This window comes from Sturnira hondurensis, unplaced genomic scaffold, assembly GCF_014824575.4.
Source record: "Sturnira hondurensis isolate 20B ecotype Veracruz unplaced genomic scaffold, ASM1482457v3 Scaffold0001120, whole genome shotgun sequence".
NCBI classification, from domain to species: domain Eukaryota; kingdom Metazoa; phylum Chordata; class Mammalia; order Chiroptera; family Phyllostomidae; genus Sturnira; species Sturnira hondurensis.
The window spans coordinates 4,104,088-4,122,818 of NW_028073751.1; the positions used below are offsets into that span (position 1 = coordinate 4,104,088).

General features: G+C 40.1%; 1 protein-coding gene across 2 annotated transcripts in view; it reads right to left on the bottom strand.

The window, feature by feature from the left end:
- DIAPH1 (diaphanous related formin 1) overlaps window positions 1–18,731 on the bottom strand; it is an 86,966-nt gene that overhangs the window by 55,153 nt on the left and 13,082 nt on the right. Inside the window, exons 2-4 of one of the 2 annotated variants that reach the window (XM_037062655.1) lie at window positions 3,780–3,806; window positions 2,637–2,789; window positions 157–258 (exon numbers count right to left, since the gene is read on the bottom strand). In XM_037062655.1, coding sequence (XP_036918550.1) covers window positions 157–258; window positions 2,637–2,789; window positions 3,780–3,806 — 282 coding nt within the window. The remainder of the gene's footprint in view (window positions 1–156; window positions 259–2,636; window positions 2,790–3,779; window positions 3,807–18,731) is intronic. The other variant, XM_037062651.1, reaches the window with a different exon arrangement.

Genomic DNA, 18,731 nt, shown 5'->3' on the forward strand with positions numbered 1-18,731 from the left:
AAATGATAACCAGTGAAAAGTATGAAATGAGTTGGCTTATATAGCAGAATGAAACAGAACTGATGTAGACATAAAGTGTTCTGGGAAATTGGGAAAACAAACAGGTCCAAGATCAGGGCAGCCTCCCACGTTGTGGCCAGCCGCCCCCGAACTCACAGCCTTGGACGTGTGCAGGTACTGGGACACCATCTCCCTCTTGATGACAATGTCCTTCTCCCGCAGAGGCTGCTGCTTCTCCTCATTCAGGTTCATGTCCACCTAGTAGAGGAAGGGAAAAATAAAAGTGCCTTGATTTCTTCACAAGTTTTTAATGTTTAATGTTTTGCATACCTAGTGAAGAGCTGAACACATAAATCTAATTGAATTAATGTTCCTGATCCTGAAGAGATTTAAGCTATTACAGATGATACAGATTCCTCAGGGACAAGGGCGGTGAGCATTTTAGTATAAATACTTGTAGATGTTTTCACACGTATACACTTAACTTTTTTCCTAACAAAAATGGACTCAATGTAGATGAAGACTGGATTCTGTATTATTGAAAGAAAACCACACCTGATGATTTCTGCACTTAGGATGGACCTTAATAATCTCTTCAGACTGAAGTGCTGAGTGACTGACATCACCCTAACACCAGCAAAATCTGCAGCATCTGGGGCCTAACATCCATTTCCCTCATTGAACTCAGTCCCCGCACAAACTCCTTTCCCATGAAGAAAGAACTGGGAACTGTGCTGAAGTCCCTCAACAGACATAACCTGGAGTGTGTTACTGGGGAAGGGGTCTCTCTACTTGAGCCTATTACTTGTACAACTATGTGTCTGAGCCCAGTGTCTCAGCAAGCATGCGTTTAACCCGAAAAAGTCCAGAACAGTATTTAAAATGAGGAAAGCATAGGGGGAAATGGGTATAATCTATTTCTTCTTGGTGTGTTTCATGTGTATGTGTGCATGCGGCGTGTAGGAGTTACTGCCCACAAGTAGCAATATTAATTTGATGTTTTTCTGGTGCTTTCCCCCTCATTTTATAGGTGAATTGAACAAGAAATTGCCAACTGCTGGCCCTCTGGTTGGATCACCTAAAGAGAAAGTATGTTTTGCTTGGCTAGTTCAACATTTTAAATTTGGGAAACTTCAAATAAAAAGTTGGATTTCTAGCATCAAGGGATGTAATCATCAAATTTCATATTGTGGAACACTCTACAAATCAAAATGTTTTTATAGGAAAACCTATACATTAAACAAAACTTAAGGGACTATTAGGTACAATGAATCTCACATGCAATTGTGATAGGAATAAAAAATTATTGTTTAAAAAAATGATCTAATTGGGGAAATCTGTTGGCTATGATATTTGATGCTATTAAAATTATTATGTTTTTTTTAATTACAGATTTTGGCTTCTTTTAAAAAATAGAAATATCTGGCACTACTGGCTAGTAGTATTCCCAAATGGAATGTTACAAAAACCCATCGAAAGTAACAAAAATGCCAAAAGCCTTTCTTCATTTTACCACAGTCCCCATTTTTATCATCGTCTTTCTAGCTAGTGTTTTAAATTTATTTATGCTACCTCTGTGGCCCTAAAGACATCTAAATTTGCAATCCAGTGCCAAGGGATTATCTTGATAGAGCACACTCTTAGACTCTTAATACACCTGGATTACTGAGAGACGAATTAAAATCTTCAGTGAAAAATAGTAAAAGTAGTATTGGTTGACTGCTTACTATGTACCAGGTCCTGTCTTACGGATTCTAAGCCCACGATTTTAATTAAGTTAGGCTTGCACTAGCCCCTATTTGAACCTGCAATCATATATCCAGTCAATGTACAAGTCTTACGAAACCTTATAAGCATATACTCAAAAGTTTCCAAGATTTATCACTAATGGATGTTCACTGAGTGTCCTCCTCACTAAGAACAGCAAAGTAAGCCATGTCCATGTACACATTATTACTCAACTGACCTTAGCCACAATCTTTAAAGGTCTTCTAGTAATTATAGATAGCATCAGAAGACCTTGGGCAAATGATGCCTTTCCATTCCTCAGTCTCTTCTTTGTGACTGTTTCAACACTTTATCTACTCTGGCTAACCCAAAGTCTCTACACTACCACAGGAGTTGAGCCACTCACCATATGCCTTTGTGGCTAATATGTTGCTGGGCAGAAGGACATTAACAAGGTGGTCAGTGATCAGACATTTCCAAGCCTAACTCATAGATTCCAATTTATGTGCTGGTGCTTGTGCATTTAGTCTCTTTGTTAACGGGACTGCTATTAGAAGTTCCCTGTTAAGCCTGGAATTCTTTGTAATTACGGTCTAGTTATGGGGACTGTGCACAAAAAAGGTCCCACCACGTCCATAAATACATAATCAGAAAGAAACATGCCCTGGCTGGTATGGCTCAGTGGATTTGAGCGCCGGCCTACAAAACAGGGAGTTGCTGGTTTGATTCCCAGTCAGGGCATGTGCCTGGGTTGTGGGCCAGGTCCCCAGTAGGGGGCATGTGAGAGGCAACCACACACTGATGTTTCTCTCCCTTTCTTTTTCCCTCCCTTCTCCTCTCTCTAAAAATAAATAAATAAAATCTTTAAAAAGAAAGGAACAAACAACATTTTGGGGCAGGAAACTTACCAGCATCTGTTCAAAGAGTACTAAAACCTGCTCGTCTGAAATATCTTGCAGTGAATGGGCTGTGGGATCATCCCCATACAATGCGGAATTTCTATGAGCAGAATTGGGCTTCTCCTTCTCCTTCTTAATTCTCATGCTGGTAAATCTCTCCAGCTGAGAAAGAGAAAACAGTATTAGCAGCAATCCATCTTCCTATGCACAACAAACCACCCATCACACAGCCAACCCTCTAACCCCTCCTACATGCACGGTTCCTCGGGTTTGCGGGCAGTCCAAGACTCTTCTGACATGAAAAGAAGAAACCAGTCTTCTTCGTTATCTAATTTAGTATCCTGACCCTTTATTCTCATCTTTACCCCAAAATAAAAAGACTGAAGTATTAAGATTTGGACCGCTCTAAAAAGAGAAAACTTTGTTCTTGAACTTTCCCGCCATTTCTAGGAGTGCAGAACTGAACGTATCTCATGGGCTGAGCTATCCCAATAAAATGCCCTCTGTCTCCCCCAGCTACCCAGTAAGAAATCTGGCCAGGCCCTTGGAGGATTCGCCCTTTAAGAGGTAAATATGACCACAAATTGTAACAGATATAAATCATGGAAAGTAAGTGTGTAAATGCCTTAAAACCACAAACGATTCCTTTTCTTCTGCACATGCCATAGCACCTGGGTTAGTAGGCAGCGAGAGTTCAGTACATAGTCTTCAAAATGCCCTTTGCAAAGAATACAACGTTCCTCAGGGGTATATACGCCATCTCTGCCAACAAAATGCCCATGAACCAGTAGAGAGGTTCAAATCGAAAAGAGCCACTGATAAGCTGCCGCTTATCAGCTCTACCTGTTTGAAAATAACAGTAAATATCTGCAAGCATTGTAGAGCTTCAAGTGATATGAGTAGCATCCAGACTGCAGGTCAGCTTGGAGTTTAAAGAAAGTGCTTAACCTTGAAAGCCAATGACTGTGCCAGGGAAATGCATGCAATGAGCCAAACGCAGAGCAAAGAGTTAGGAAAAAGCTTTGAGATGATCTGAGAACAAAATCTATACCACCATCACGAGTTATATAAAATCGGAGTTTTAGGAAATAGTGAACATTATGGTGTAGAAAAGGAGCTAGAACATGCGCATGCTGAACAATATGTCCTTACCTCATCTGCCATGAGCCGCTTCAGAGTCTAGGAAACAGGAAAAAGGAGGGAGAAGGAAGAGATGAGAGATCAGTGAAATGCCAGGAAACCTCCCAAACACCAGATGGGTTGGGGAAAAAAAGAAGGGAAAATGAGCTGAAAAGATCTAAGTTACTTTCCACAAGCTAAAAGATTTCTGCCAAACTATTCCTTAGCACATTTCTTAAGTCAGGGGGGCAAGAAGAGTTTTAAGGTCACTAACATATAGCTCTTTGAAGGAAAAAAAAAGATCTGAAAGGACTCTGAATCCAATGACCAATAAACTTATGAAACATGCTCAGCTTTATTGGTAAACAAGGAAACGCAAACTAAAACCACAGCGAGATATCGTTCGCACTTGCCAAGACTGGCAACAGTTGTCACGTCTGCCTCTTCGCAGAGCGGCAGAAGCTCTCACAGTGTTGGTGGTGATGTAAATTGCTATGGCCACTTTGCAAACTTTATCTAGTAAAGTTAATATACCACACCTCAACAGATTGATTTTTATATATCTACCCTGCAGAAACTTGCACATATGTAGTGGGATGGGTATAATTAGAATGCTCACAGCAACACTACACTGTTTGAAACAGAACCATCCTCATAGCCATCAAGAGCAGAATGAATAAACTGGTGTATTGGTACACTGGAGACATTTTAATTATACAAAGAAAGTAAATGAACTTACAGCTACTCAAACATAAAAATGAATGTATTACTTAATTTACAGGGAGTTTAAACACATGTAAAACCAAATTATATTATTTAGGATATAAAATTAGAAAAGGAATGATTACCACAAATGTCAAAACTGTGGTCGCTTGGGGTGGGTGAAAAGTTGTGACTGTGAAAAGAAGGCTTCTGGGATGCTTAGAATATTCTATTTCTTGACATGGACGGTGGTTACGTGGGTGTTTGGTTTACAATTATTCTGTGTATTTTATGTTCTCTTCTGTATACATGCTATACTTTACTAAGGAAGGAAAGTCTGAATGAGCAGATATAGGAAAGCAGGAATTCTTTTTTACCCTAATACTTCGTTTCGAAGCCGTATTCTTCTTGCTAATGTCCTGAGAAGAGTATAGTGAATACCTCTTAACTGACCTTCCTCCACTTCTGACCCTGACACAAAGCTGTTTTACTAACCTTCTTATGAGCAAGAAAAATCTGTATCATTATGTTCTTGTTCCTCATGTCAAAGTTCAGCTAAATCTAGTTAAAATGTGAATCTTAAGTTTGCCCTCCATGGTCCAGAGGAGGTCAAGCTTCTGCTGACTGAGTGCTAATCACTTGAAACCGTAAGATCAGAAACAATAGAAATCCCACTGCTCAGCAGCAATGGGACATAAAGTTACTTGGTGTGCACTGCTTACTGGGAGTGAAGGCAGAAGGGCGATGAGGGAGGGACAGCAACGGCCAAGGAGACCAATAGTTCCTTTTATCACCACCCCAAGTCAGCCAGCACAGAGAAATGACCCAAGCCATAGAAAGGATGAGTTCAGTGTGTACAGTTTAGGTTCCCATCGCCAAGGTCAAAGTTATTTGCACTTCTACTTCGAACACAAACTGTTCCCTGGGAACCAAGCAAAACCTGCACAATTCTTGGATGCCTGTAACACAGGTAACAGAGCCTAAATGTAATGAATCAGTGCCAGCTGGACTGTTCACAGCTGCAAGGAAACCAGTAACCTGTTCTTTCTGCCTACAGACTCTTATTTCTCTCCCGTCCTTCCCCACTACGACTACCCAAGTTCACGCCATTATTATCTCCTGCTTGATTTAATGCAACGGCCTCCTACCTGAATTTCCTGCCTTCAGTCCCATCTGCACCACACCACATCCATCCTCCATACTATATATCCAAGAGTAATCTTTCTAAAATGTCAACTATCCATGTTTTTCCCCATTTAAAACTCTTCAATAGCTCCCCATAGCCCTTGGGTCAAAATCCAAACTCCTTAGCATGGCATACAACACTTCTGGCTTCTTTCCCCTGACTTCTCTCTCAACAGACCCTCCACTGGGCAACTCCTCTGGGTAACTCGGACTAGCTGCAGGTTCACAAACAGATCATGCTGCCTTACCACCCCAGACTTTCCCAGGCTGCTGCTTCCCTCAGCTTAGATTGTGCTTTTAAGGTCAACTCCAAGATGCCCCGCAGGATGATACCTCTTCTCACGGGACATGCACCGCACCTGATGTTTCCACACTTACAGGTACTTGCCTGTCTCACAGCACTAGAAGCAAGTAAAATTGTCTTTTGATTGTCTGCCTCCTCTATCCCTTTCCAGACTCAATTCCTTGGGGGCAGAGTCTAAGACTTAGTCATTCCATCTCCTATGAACAAATACCATAATATGGGCTGCTTTCCTAGAACAACAGTCCCTGGAGAAGCCCTTAAAATCTATTCCTCCTCTTCACTGTGTCAATGAAGAGACTGAAGCTCAGACAGGTGGAGTAAATCATTGCAGTCACATGATTAGAGGTGAGGTGGGTATGGAACTCATCTCCATATTCCAAAGCCCAAAATCTTTACATTCCCCAAATTCTTGTCTTGTTCCCATTTAATGCCTATTAACGCTTGCCTTTAGATACAAAAGTAAACATGGTTTTATAAGAAGGAATAAAACAGTTTCCCATTGTGCATCCTTAAAAACAGATTTAATTCTCTTAAAAAATTATCCATGTTTTAGTGCTAAATACGAGTTAAGGACAGCAAAAAACAATCCATTCAGGAAGAAAGCTGCATTTCCTCAATTAGTCCAAGAGAGGGCAGCCAACTACCAGCAAAGGGAATCACAGGCAAGGCAAAATCGTTTCAGAACCCGAAAGAACACCCGAACAGCAAGCCCAATTCAATTACTGAAATGGAACCTGTTGCTGTAGTACCTTGAAGGTGTATCGTTTATTTATTTACCACTGTGTATTTCCCTTACAGATCCTATGTATACTGTGTCCACAAACAGTGTTTAAAAATCATATTATTAGTTGTTTTGTGGATTCTCTGAAATACAGAATAACAGGTTCCTAGAGTGTGAAAAGCAAAAAAGACCTAAAAATAGTGGACTCCAGGAAGACAAATGCTTCTGGAACTATATTTACGCCTTATGCTTCAGATTTCCAAGCCTTTTAATGAGGTCTCTAGTCATTCCAACCTACCTCTATGTGTCTCCGCTCTCACCACTGACCTGTTCTGTCAGTTCTCTTCTGCCCTCAAACCAGCCCCTATTCTCTTAGCCTCTTGGCACTAAACACTTCATCTTCCCGTCCCTCCTATAGAGTTTTCCACTAAAACCACCACTAAAACCTTTAACTACACATATAGATACCAAAGGAAATAGAAATACTGAACAAAACTGTTTAATAGCAAACTCTGCTCACAAGTACGGATAAACAGAAACTTCCAGGTAAAAGATGGTAGGTTAAATCAAAACATCTAATTGCTCCCCTTCTTGAAACCCTTCTAAATGTATAGAAAAGGAATTTCTAGAAAGAAAACGATGATGGCAGGATGGAGACTACAAGATTGGGAAAGAATAAGAAAAGTGCAGCCCTGGCTGGTGTAGCTCAGTGGATTGAGTGCTGGCCTGCGAACCAGAGGATCTGGGTTCAATTCCCAGTCAGGGCACATGCCTGGGTTGCAGGTCAGTTCCCTGCAGGCCAACTCCCAGCAGGGGACGCACAAAAGGCAACCATACATTGATGTTTCTCTCCCTCTCTCCTTCCCCTCTAGAGATAAATAAATAAACAAATAAAATCTTAAAAAAAAAAAAAAGATTGGTTGAAAGCTGTCTAAGAAGCAGACCTGTAGCTTTTCCTGCCCCTACCCAAACACGCCATCGGGAGGCTGTCCTCTCTTACTCCAGCTGAAGTCTGGAAGTCTATTCTTAGAAAGGGTAAAACAGAGGGTCTCTAGATTGGGGGATATCAGGCACAGTTATAGGTAGGGATCCTATACAATAAAGAAAGAAAAAGTTAGTCTATCCATACTATATGCTGAGACACCCCGCACCTTCCCCCTTCTGGTTTCTCAAAATCCCAGCACTCTGGCCCTCACCCTGGAGGCAGCAGGCTGGAAAAGCCTCCTCTGGGGAACTGAAAATGACCTAAGGCTACGGACACAGTCTCAGCAGATCACCGGAGAGATGCAGTCCCACTCACCGAGCAGGCCCTTCTCCTGTGGCTAGTGCAACTGAGGAAGGACTTTCAAACTTCATTTAATTTTAACAAAATTTAAATTTAAAAACTAATAATTTATTGTTACTGTTAAGTATATTTGGAACACCCTTGGTACTTTTCACTTGTAAATTTTATTAAGTCTAAATACACATCAAGTTTTTTATGAAAATTTAGCATCCAAGTTGAGGTGTGCTATAAATGTAAGATAAACACCAGAGCACAACTTAATATGAAAACAGAATGTAAAATATCGCAGTAACTTTTATATTTCCTATATATTAAAGTAATATTTTAGATATTTTTAATTAAATAAACTGTATTGTTAAAATTAATCTTGCATTTCTTTTCTGCCTTTTCCTGTAGCTACTGGAAGATACACAAGCACATGTGCGATTCACTTTATACTATAGTGGCGCGGACACCCTGCAGTAAAGCACACCGCCAACAAGCCGCAGCTACCCAGCGTTTCCCATCGAACCTTTAGTCCCTCATTCTTAAACATTAGCAGATAAAACTCAGGATTAACAGATATTTGAGAAAAGCTACTAATATGAGAGGAAAAAGAAAAAGCAACTTACATAGATACTATGCAAGGAGAAGATTTTTAAAAATCATTAATATCCACAAAAGAAAACATAATACCATTTTTAAAGCAAACATTTGGAGGAAAAAGAACTCTTAGAAGATGAAACTATGAGAACAGAAACTCAAGAAAAAGCCCAATAGAAGGACATGAAGAAAGAACTAAGGAATTTCCTAAAAAGTAGATCAAGAAGACAGAGATGGAAAAATGAGAGAAAAGACAATTAACTGGAAGATCGGTTTGGGAGGTACAATATCCAAATAATAGGAGAAAACAGGAGCAAGTTATCAAAGAAATAATTCAAGAATATTTCCTAGTATTGAAGAATGAGTGTCTAGCACAAAGGGCAAAAATAGGTCACACAAAGGCATAACACAGTGCCATTTCAAAGCACTGGGAATACAAAGAAAATTTTCAAGATTCAACAGACAAGAGGAAAAATGATCATATACAAAGAAATCAAGCAAGCTTCAGATTTTTTAAAATAATATATATTAAAAGCTGGATGACAATGGAACAAGGCCTTTGAAATTTGAAGAAAAGTAATTCCCAGCCTAGAATTCTACGTATCCAACCAAAATATCCATCAAACGTAAGTTCAGAATAGATATTTTTGGACAGTCAAGCTTTCAAAAAATTTATCTCCCTATACTCTAGGAAGCTACTGTAGTGTATGACCCACCAAAATGAGGGAGCTACCCAAGAAAGTGGAAGTCCTGGAATACAGGAAACAGAACACACACATGAAGAGGTAATGGAAATCCCTAGGACAAAGACTCCAGATGCCTGCTCTACGCTAGAGAGCACAATTAGGACTAAACTGTGCGACTCAGCCAGACCCTCAAAGACTGTCACCACTATCAATCACTTTTGTTCTGGCTTTTTAAACTGACAATACCTGCTGAGCATGACCCAGATTCCTAGCTTGTCTGAACATATATTAATATTGGGTTGGCCCAAAAGTTCCTTTGTTTTTTTCCATAAGATGGCTCTAGTGGCACTTAGTTGTCTTTAACTCCATTCAAAACAATTTTGCTAGATTGCACTGTGACAGCTGTCCTATCAGCACACATTTTTAAAAAATCCAAATGGGTGAATTTTTGCATAGCTGTTTTAATATCAAGATGGAAAAAAGTAAGCAACGTTTTCGGCATATTATGCTTTATTATTTCAAAAAAGGTGAAAACACAACTGAAACACAAAAAAAGATTTGTGCAGTATACGGAGAAGGTGCTACGACTGATCGAACGTGTCACAAGTGGTTTATGAAGTTTCATGCTGGAGATGTCTCCCTGGACGTTGCTCCGCAGCTGGGTAGGCCCAGTTGAAGTTGACAGCAACCAAATCGAAACACTGAGAACTATCAACATTGTACCACGTGCGAGAGAGCCAACATACTCAAAATATCCAAGTCAATAAAGTTATTGGTGAAAATGAAAAATGTCTTTTATTTTACGAAAAAAAACTAAATGGACTTTTTGACCAGCCCAATAGTTTCTTCACTTCCTTGCTCTACAGCCTGCACTGTTGAGCACACTCATCCCGCCCCACAGACTTTCTATACTTCGACTTATTCAGGAGAGCTGAAGGCTGGCCATGGTGAGCTAAGGAGTGGAAAACACAGAGCCACGTATGGCCCCGACCATATTCCTGTTCGATGTCCATTATGCGGCTCCCACGGCAGCCTTGCCAGATGCTCAGCTGTGGTGAGCACTAGGTTCCCAAATCCCTGTGGCCCACTGATATCCTCAGAAGGCACCCTTGTGAATACTTCGAGAATCTGAAGTCCGGGTGTGAGTCCAAGACAGTATTTAGTGTATCTTCTTGGGACGCCTCCATCTAAGAGTGGCAATGCTGTCGGTTACACACAAAGTATAGATGTTTGCTTGTTACTCAATTTTTATAATAATCTTTCACTTATATGCAAACCGTTATTGGTAGAAGCATAAATATTTTATTTTAAAAGGGGGTAGGACAACATTTATTCCATAGAAATTTTTATTCAATAGAATTAAATGAGTAAATAAATTTCTAAAGGTCATTAGCTATAAGGAAAGACCTTAACAAAACTGCATTTGTTAAAACTGAGCTTCGTCTTCTCCAAAAGATTCTCAGTCTTTTTTAATCATACCTTTATCTAATTACTCAAAGGTACACTGTATCAAAATTAAATATCCTTGGCTTGGTATGCTCTGCAAAAAGACCATCAATCAATATAAAAATAAAAAGCTGTCCCCTCAACTCGGCTTCCAAAGAGTAATTCAAAGCTCTGATTCAGTCACCACATCCTAATGGGATATGTGGTGAGATACGTCTTTTGCTTACCATCTACAGGAAATAGGAAACTTCCTAGGTACTTTACAATTTGGTTTCTATAAGAAAACAAAAATGAAAAAGTCAAAAGACCCCAAAGTACTCCCTGTGAAGTCTAACAAATTAAAGTAAAATGATTGAATGAGTTTGAAACATACCCTGGTCAATTATTATCTTATTAAATGCAAATAAACTGTAAAACTTCCTTCCCATAGCTGGATTTGTTGCGGTGGTGATGGTGGTGTATCTATTAATACCTCAACTTTTAAAAAGTGGGCCAATGGGACTAAACTTGGCAGTCTTTTGAACAGAGGTTCCCTCTGCCTAATAAAAGAACTGGACCTATTATAAACTCAAGGATATAAGAAAATTCATCCAAGGGGCTGATTCACCTCTACACAACTCCCTGAATCTTTAACTTTTCCCTCCAGTCAGAAAAAAAGCCCAATAACATCAGACAGCTAAGGATGAGCTCTTGGCACAGGAGACTTATACAGCCAAATGAAAGGTAATTGGGTAGTGTCCTTAGCAGCAGAGAAGTTAGAAGGGATTTAATAAGAGAATATGATTAAACAGTATTCTGAATACAGAGCACATTACATAGCAAAATGCATTTCTAACTCCTACCACTGTGCTTCACAAGAACAGTTAATTAGGGACAAAATCCCATACGCCATGTGGCCAGCACATGGGTAACAGAAACCTACAACTACAAGCCTGTATCTCAGTTCTCTCTAAGATTCTGTTCAGGCTAACTTATACAGGACAACTACAGGACATCTGAGCTCTTGGATAAGTGATTACCACCAGAACACCACGAATGAATGCCACCTGGCCCCTGCTCTGAGATGGTTCTGGAAGGCTCAGAATCCCTGCACCTTATAATACCTATAATCACAATTCAATTCACTCGCTGCCTCAGAACACTCAATCCCAACCTCTTCCCTTGTGGACACCCACCCTGGCTCATGGGTTGTCTAACGGGGCAAGGGAAATGTTCATTGTGGTAAGCAGACTTCTAAGACATCTCCCAAGATTTCCAGCCTGATGTACACACCCTGTATAATTATCAGAATTGAAAATACGACAGGATATCACTTCTGTGATTAGTTATTTGGTACAACTGACTTTTAAGAAAAGGAAAATTACCATGTGCACTTGACCCAATCACATGAGAGACACCAGGAACCAGCAGTGTGCCGTTGCTGGCTAGAGCACGAAGGAGGCCAAATGTCAAAGATTGCAGGCAGCCTCGAGGAGCTGAGAGGCGGTACAGAAACCGGGACCTCAGCCTGCAAGGAAATGCAGGGAACTGCATTCTGCCAAACCCTGAATGGTCTGGAGGCAGGTCTCCGCACAGAGCCTACAGACGAGAAGGGCTCTGTGACACTGTGCACCCAGCCATGCCGTCCATGCTGGACTTCTCACTGATGGAACTGCAAGCCATTAAATGGGTTTTGTTTTAGGCTGCTGAGTTTGTCACATAACAGTAGGAAACGAATACATTAAGCAAATCAACAAAAATCTAAAATTTATCTAGAAGTCTGGCTAAAAAGACCGTGACCCCTTTTTTTCTTAATTTCTGGCATCCTAAAAAACTGCATGTATAATTTTGAGCAAATCACTTTATGTATGTATGTATGTATGTTATTTTCGAGAGAGGGTAAAGGAGGGAGAAAAAGAGGGAGAGAAACAATGACGTGAGAGAGAAACGATGATAGGTTGCCTCTCTCACACGTCCCACCCGGGGCCCTGAACCTACAACCTAGGCTCGCGCCCTGACCAGGAATCAAACTGGTGACCTTTCTCTTGGTGGGATGACTCCCAACCAACTAAGCCACACAGGTCAGGGCTTGAGCAATCATTTTAATTATTCATATTTCAGTTTTCCTATTTATTAAAAAACAAAACTAAACTAGGTATACCTCTTAAGATCATGAAATGAAGTGGTAAAAGCTCATTCTGTAAAAGCAATTGTGCTGTTATTACTACAGAAAGACTTCCTACTAAAATACACACCTGGCGACTTAGCTAGGTGACACTGCGCTCCAAAAACGTGGAAGAAGGAAAAAGCTACTCCTCACCTATAAATTATGCAGAGCCAGTCAATCATACGGCAAAATGAACTAAGGGACCTACCCGAGCTAGACTCTGAGTATTTTATATGAGATCCTTCATCACACCATTTATCGTTAACTGCTTCTGTGGACCAGATCGTAAGTTGTTCAAGGGCAAAAACCCATGTCTTGTTCATTTGATATGCCCAATGTTTAATAAATATTTTTAAAATTAGCATCACTATAGGTTTAGGAGCACCATCCTAAGCACTGTGTATTCATTCACCCATCACTTCATTCCAATTGGGCGAACTGAGGGAAAAGTGCCCAGTCGAGGTTTATGACGGCTCCGCAAGCTTCAGACCCAACCTCCAGTCATGCCTTTGCCTGAGAATGGGAGCAGGGCCGGACTGGTACTTCAGCCACATGGAGCTTGTCCTTGAGGAACATATCCAATTAGGGGACACACGTCGCCTAGGGAGTCTTTTAATTCCTTTGAAAAGCAATAGACGCAGGCTATTTACAATGAAAATGGAAAGTGTTACCACAGCCAAGAACAATTTTCTTTCAAATCCTAATCTACCTACTCAAGAAGCACAGGTAAGGTACCTGTCATTCAGAATCATATGGAACAGAGAGCAGGGTCAGGCTCAATTCATTTATGTATTCTATCACAGAACTGACACTCAGTTCCTTAGGGCAGTGAGGCAACACCAGGTCATAATATGGACTTAAATTCAATTTCCAATGCACCCTATTCCAGCTTTGCCACAAAATATGCTACAGAGCCACTAAAGGACAGTAAGTGCAGGATAAGCTTTTCTTTATCTACTACAGTTTCAGTCTTCCTGTCTTCGGGACTCTGTTGTCTCACAGGACTAGTGTAACTAGGACTAGAGAATAAATAATAAAATGGCTGTAAAACACTTTTTTGCAAAGTGCTTTGTAAAAGATAAATAATACATGAGGATGAAACCAATGAAACTTGCTGGTCTCCCTTCGATTCCCTTATACAGAAGTCAGTTACAACTACAGAGAAGGATGTAATGGATACTTTCAAACGTAGAGAACATTCCCTTCCATTTTCAAAGAATGGCCCAAGGATTACATGGAATGAGTCAATAGCTCATCTACCATTTACTGAGAAACAAAATAGACCCTGACATCACTACTTACTGTTGCCAACAGCCTAAACAGGAGTTGTGTACCACCGAAGCAGCCACTTCAGAAAAGAAAATAAAACGAGTGTGTCACAGGAAAGGAAGTCTAAGAGAGAAGCACAGAATGACTGATGACTGAAGGAAAACTGAAGATTATCCAGCAGTCCCCAGACACAGGGATAGCTCGCTAATGTTCTCGGTGATCGGAAGCAAAAAGTGCTAACAGAATAAGCAAGAGTCTAGCAGTGCATCCACTGAGTTCCACGTTGCCTCGGCAGCCCCATAGTTAAACTCAGAATTGGATAGTTAAACTCGTTAGAATTCACACAAGAGACAATAAAGGGAACATAGGAGAGTCTAAAACCTCCTATTCCTAATTAAAAGAATTCTTTCAATCAGCCCCTGCCTTCCAGAATCAGTATCTTTTTCCTGATACCACCAGGGAGCCCTGAAAAATTGCATGTCAAACACAAGTGAGAAATGCCATATTAAGAGCATTAGGTAACTGTAATGAATTTCCTGTTTCAATAATTCAGATAGATTTGAAACAACTTCCTTATAAATGAAAAGCAACAAACTCAATTTCCTCACAACTGTCTAAAACTGTTTGTGAGAGTGTTTTCCAATAAACCACATTTCTCCACTGTAATTAGAATGAGGGGAAAACTATATGAATATTAGGATTCAATCCTCTAACAAAGAGGCCCAAAATATGTTTTAATAATCTTCTAGTAGTCTAAGAAGGCAAGTCCCTTGGGGGAACTTTTTGCCTACAGCTAAGCTCATCTGGAGGCCCTGGCCCTGGCATGGCCTGCATCATAGATAGCTGATAGCGTCGACAGAAAAAGGAAAGTCCACTCAGGTTTCACTATTCCAGCTCAGCAGAACAGGTGGAAACCAGGCTGGGAACATTGCATTCTTACTACAAGTCCCTCCAAGCAAACTGCCAGCCCCTTGTACTATGAAGCACTCGTGCATTGGGGAAAACAAGCTTTCAGTCGGTAAAGCGCTCAGATTCTGCAAGTCCTAGTTTCATCAAGTGTCACAGGGGTGGCAGACACACCCGTCTGCTTTGCTGTCAGGAAGAAGATGCACATATATTCTGTCATCTGTTGAAAGAACAGTAAGCAGAGCCTCCTCACTTTCAAACGTCCTAAGGTTCTGGTAAAACTTTAGAGTATGTATATAGAAAACAAACTAATATTAACCTATTTTTCCAAGGTTTCAGCATATTTTCAAGACACAAATACTGATACTTGTTCTTTACTTTCTTACGAGTGCTTTCTCTTTACTGAGTTTCGAGATGGTGATTGCTGCTTTAAAAATGGGTGTTGTCCATTCATTTAGAAACAGTGACTCAGGAATGCTGTTTCACAATCTCCATAGCAACTGTCTTCTCCCCTGTTTGTTGTGATGTCAGTAGCAGGACATCTACTCTTCCTCCAGGGTGGACTTGAATCTGACACACCCAAAGCCTGGTAGACAGGAAGTTCCTGCAGCTGATGCCGCTTCTTCACACAGGCACCAACTAGGAGGCCCCCTTGGTTTAGATCCCATTCGACAACCCTTCATTTCTGAATGATGATTACATCTTTTTTTTCTCTCTTCACATCATTCCTGAACACCCAGAAATAATCACAGCCTACTGATAATAGCTTCACTGATCCAAAAATTACATTACTACTCAAAAACCCTGGCTTGATCTTATGAAACCACAGTAAAAATTTTCTGACTGTTTACAAATCTAGAGTAAGATTTTATTTTGAGAAAATCTTGGGTTGTGGGGAAAACAAGGGGTGAAATCATTACTCCCCCATCAGTACCAGAAAGAAAAACACAGGTTAAAATAAGATCCTTCTGATACTTCTAGCAATCAGACTTGTATGGAACTATGTCAACACAAACATGTATAGAATTGCATACCAAAGTACTTCGTTTCCAAAGAGACTACCACGTATCATGCATTTTTCTCTTTGGTTCTAACTATTTAAAAATTATAATTTCTGGAAAACAAGGTAGGAGATTAGTTTACCATATTTTTATACATATTCACATTTTCTTAGAAAAATGTGATCACTTTTGTAATAAAAATACATTTTTATTTCAAACACAAGTAACAATTTTCAAAGATTAGAAAGCTGAAAAATGTTTGATATACTACTTTAAAAGCAGAAAATGTATAAACTATGGAGATTAATATTGTAATATTAATATTACAATATTGTAAAAATATCTGTGCATAAAGATAATGACTAGAATATTCAAATACTAAGTAAAATGAAAATGAAAAACAAATTTGAAATTCTTAGATATTTTTATTTTGAAAATCTGTGTATATGTCTCTTCAAAAAAAAGTATAAAAATCATTAACACGGCATCTAAAAACAAAGCAACATCGTCCAATTCCCATATTCAAAATGCCCACCAATTAACTCTTCTCCAGCAGTACTTTGTTTAAGAAAACATTCTGGCAGGGCACAGTTACAAAATTTAGGGGTGACAATGCAACGTGAGAGAGAATAATGAATAGTTAGTAGAGTCTAAAAGCTAGTTCACCTAATTACATGATCTTGAACAATGAAATACCTCTAGGCCTCAGAGTCCTCCTCATTTTAAGATGAAGAGGCTGCATTAGATCATTTCTAGGGTCTCTTCAAAGGCCCCAGAAGTCTGGGCTCAGTGACAGCCGTCCTTTTTGAGGGCAGCCCAATGCCTGCCGCTTGCCCGATAGTGCACATCCTACAGTGGCTCCTCACCACTTCTTCTTGTGGTTTCAATCACAGGAAACAGACGTCACCCTGGGCCTAGAAGCACTGAACAAGCCCTGGCGGATACGAAGAGCTGCCAACTAAGGCCAACTCCCATCTCTTTAAAATACAAGAATTAAAAATCACTAGAAACCTCTACGCCCAGGAACCTTCATAAAAACTCTCAAAACTAAAAATGTCTCTGGAAGCCCCAGGCAACCATGATGAAATAATTTTAGGACAGTCCAAAACTGCTTTGCTTCTACAGCCAAATGAAGGAACTGAAGCAACTCCATAGCTATGGATAGGTGTATATGAGTTTGAGAAAAAAAGGGGAAAAAATAGGGCGCTCCCACTGCCACCAGTATTTTTTGTGAAGATCCAGATAAGTCTTGAGGACATGAAGACTCATCCTTGTCTTCTGTGTTTAACATTTATGTAAACCTTCCTGTAACCATAAATGACTGTGATTCTAATAGATTCATATAATATGGAGACAGCAATCATTCACTTCAAATGTATGTTAACAATCCCTAGAGAACCAGGTCAAGTACTGCTTTCATTTATAATGATAAAAGTTGGCAACCCTGCATTCCAAAAATTAATACAGCAATTTCTAACCCTATAGACATGTTCCTTCATTAAATACAGAGAAAACTAGAAGATACTATCTCTAGAGAAAAACAGTAATCTTTTCTCAAAAGAGTTCTTCTCGCCGGGTATGGTTATATTAGTGGTTCTCTCTGCCTCATAGTTACCTTGGTGAGAGGACTCATGTTTTCAAAACTGTCAATCTCCTACATTAGACCACAGAAACAGAGAGCCTTGAAAATAATCTCAAGATTCCCAAGACTAACATTAAAGCTAAAATACATAAAAGGATATTGCTAACACAAGCTAAATACCATCACTGCTCTTAAACACCTTGCAAGCTAGATAAGACCCACCCCCCAAAAAAAAAGATTGATTCATTTTTGCTCTCCTCTCCTCCTTCCCTCTGTATAATTCATTTGCATTCACCAAAGACTAAGGACACTTCAAACAAACACGTGCTCAAAACCTGTACTGCACTGTACCCGAAAATTTTCAGAACGAACAACGGGGCACAAAGATAGGCTCAGATTGTTCACACAACGGAATTTCCCAACTGAGCCCACAGTTTGGCTGGGTGAAGGAAGAGTCACGTCTTCTCAAACCTAATCTCATACAGTCTGAAGAGAGGGATGTATTAAAATTAATAAGGGCTGGAAATTAAACAAACTTAACTCTTTAAACTCCATCTAGGTAGCAGAAATGACCTGCTGGAACCTTAACACTAATCTATTCTTGGATATGCTGATTTACTGTCACCATGACATGGTCACATGGCCAAAAATTGCATTAATGTTCATCATGACATGCTACAAAATGCCAACAACCAGTCCTGCTTTCTGCAGGGTTCTATGAAAGAGAACCGAACATCCCTTCCCAGGACTAAAATAATCTCTACAAAGTGGCTTCACCTTCCTTAAATGATTTATCTCCCACTCATCCTCTTGACTGTTATATCTGGGCCATTTCTCTTCACTACGACCACACACTCAAACCCCTGGCTTCTGTTCACACTGCTCCGCACCCCATAAAATCGCTCTCCTCTTCTCTACCAATCTTTTCAACTATTTATTTATTTGTTTTAGAGACTATGGAAGAGAGGAAGAGAAACATCCATCGGTGGCCTCTCATACATGCCCCAACCAGGGACTGATGGGAGACCAAACCCACAACCCAGGCATGTGCCCTGATGGGAATCAACCAGTGACCTTTTGCTCTGCGGGAAGATGCCCAACCCGCTGAGCCTCTACCAATCTTTTGATTTCCTTCCAGGACCTGTCATATTCCCCATCTTCAATGAAGCT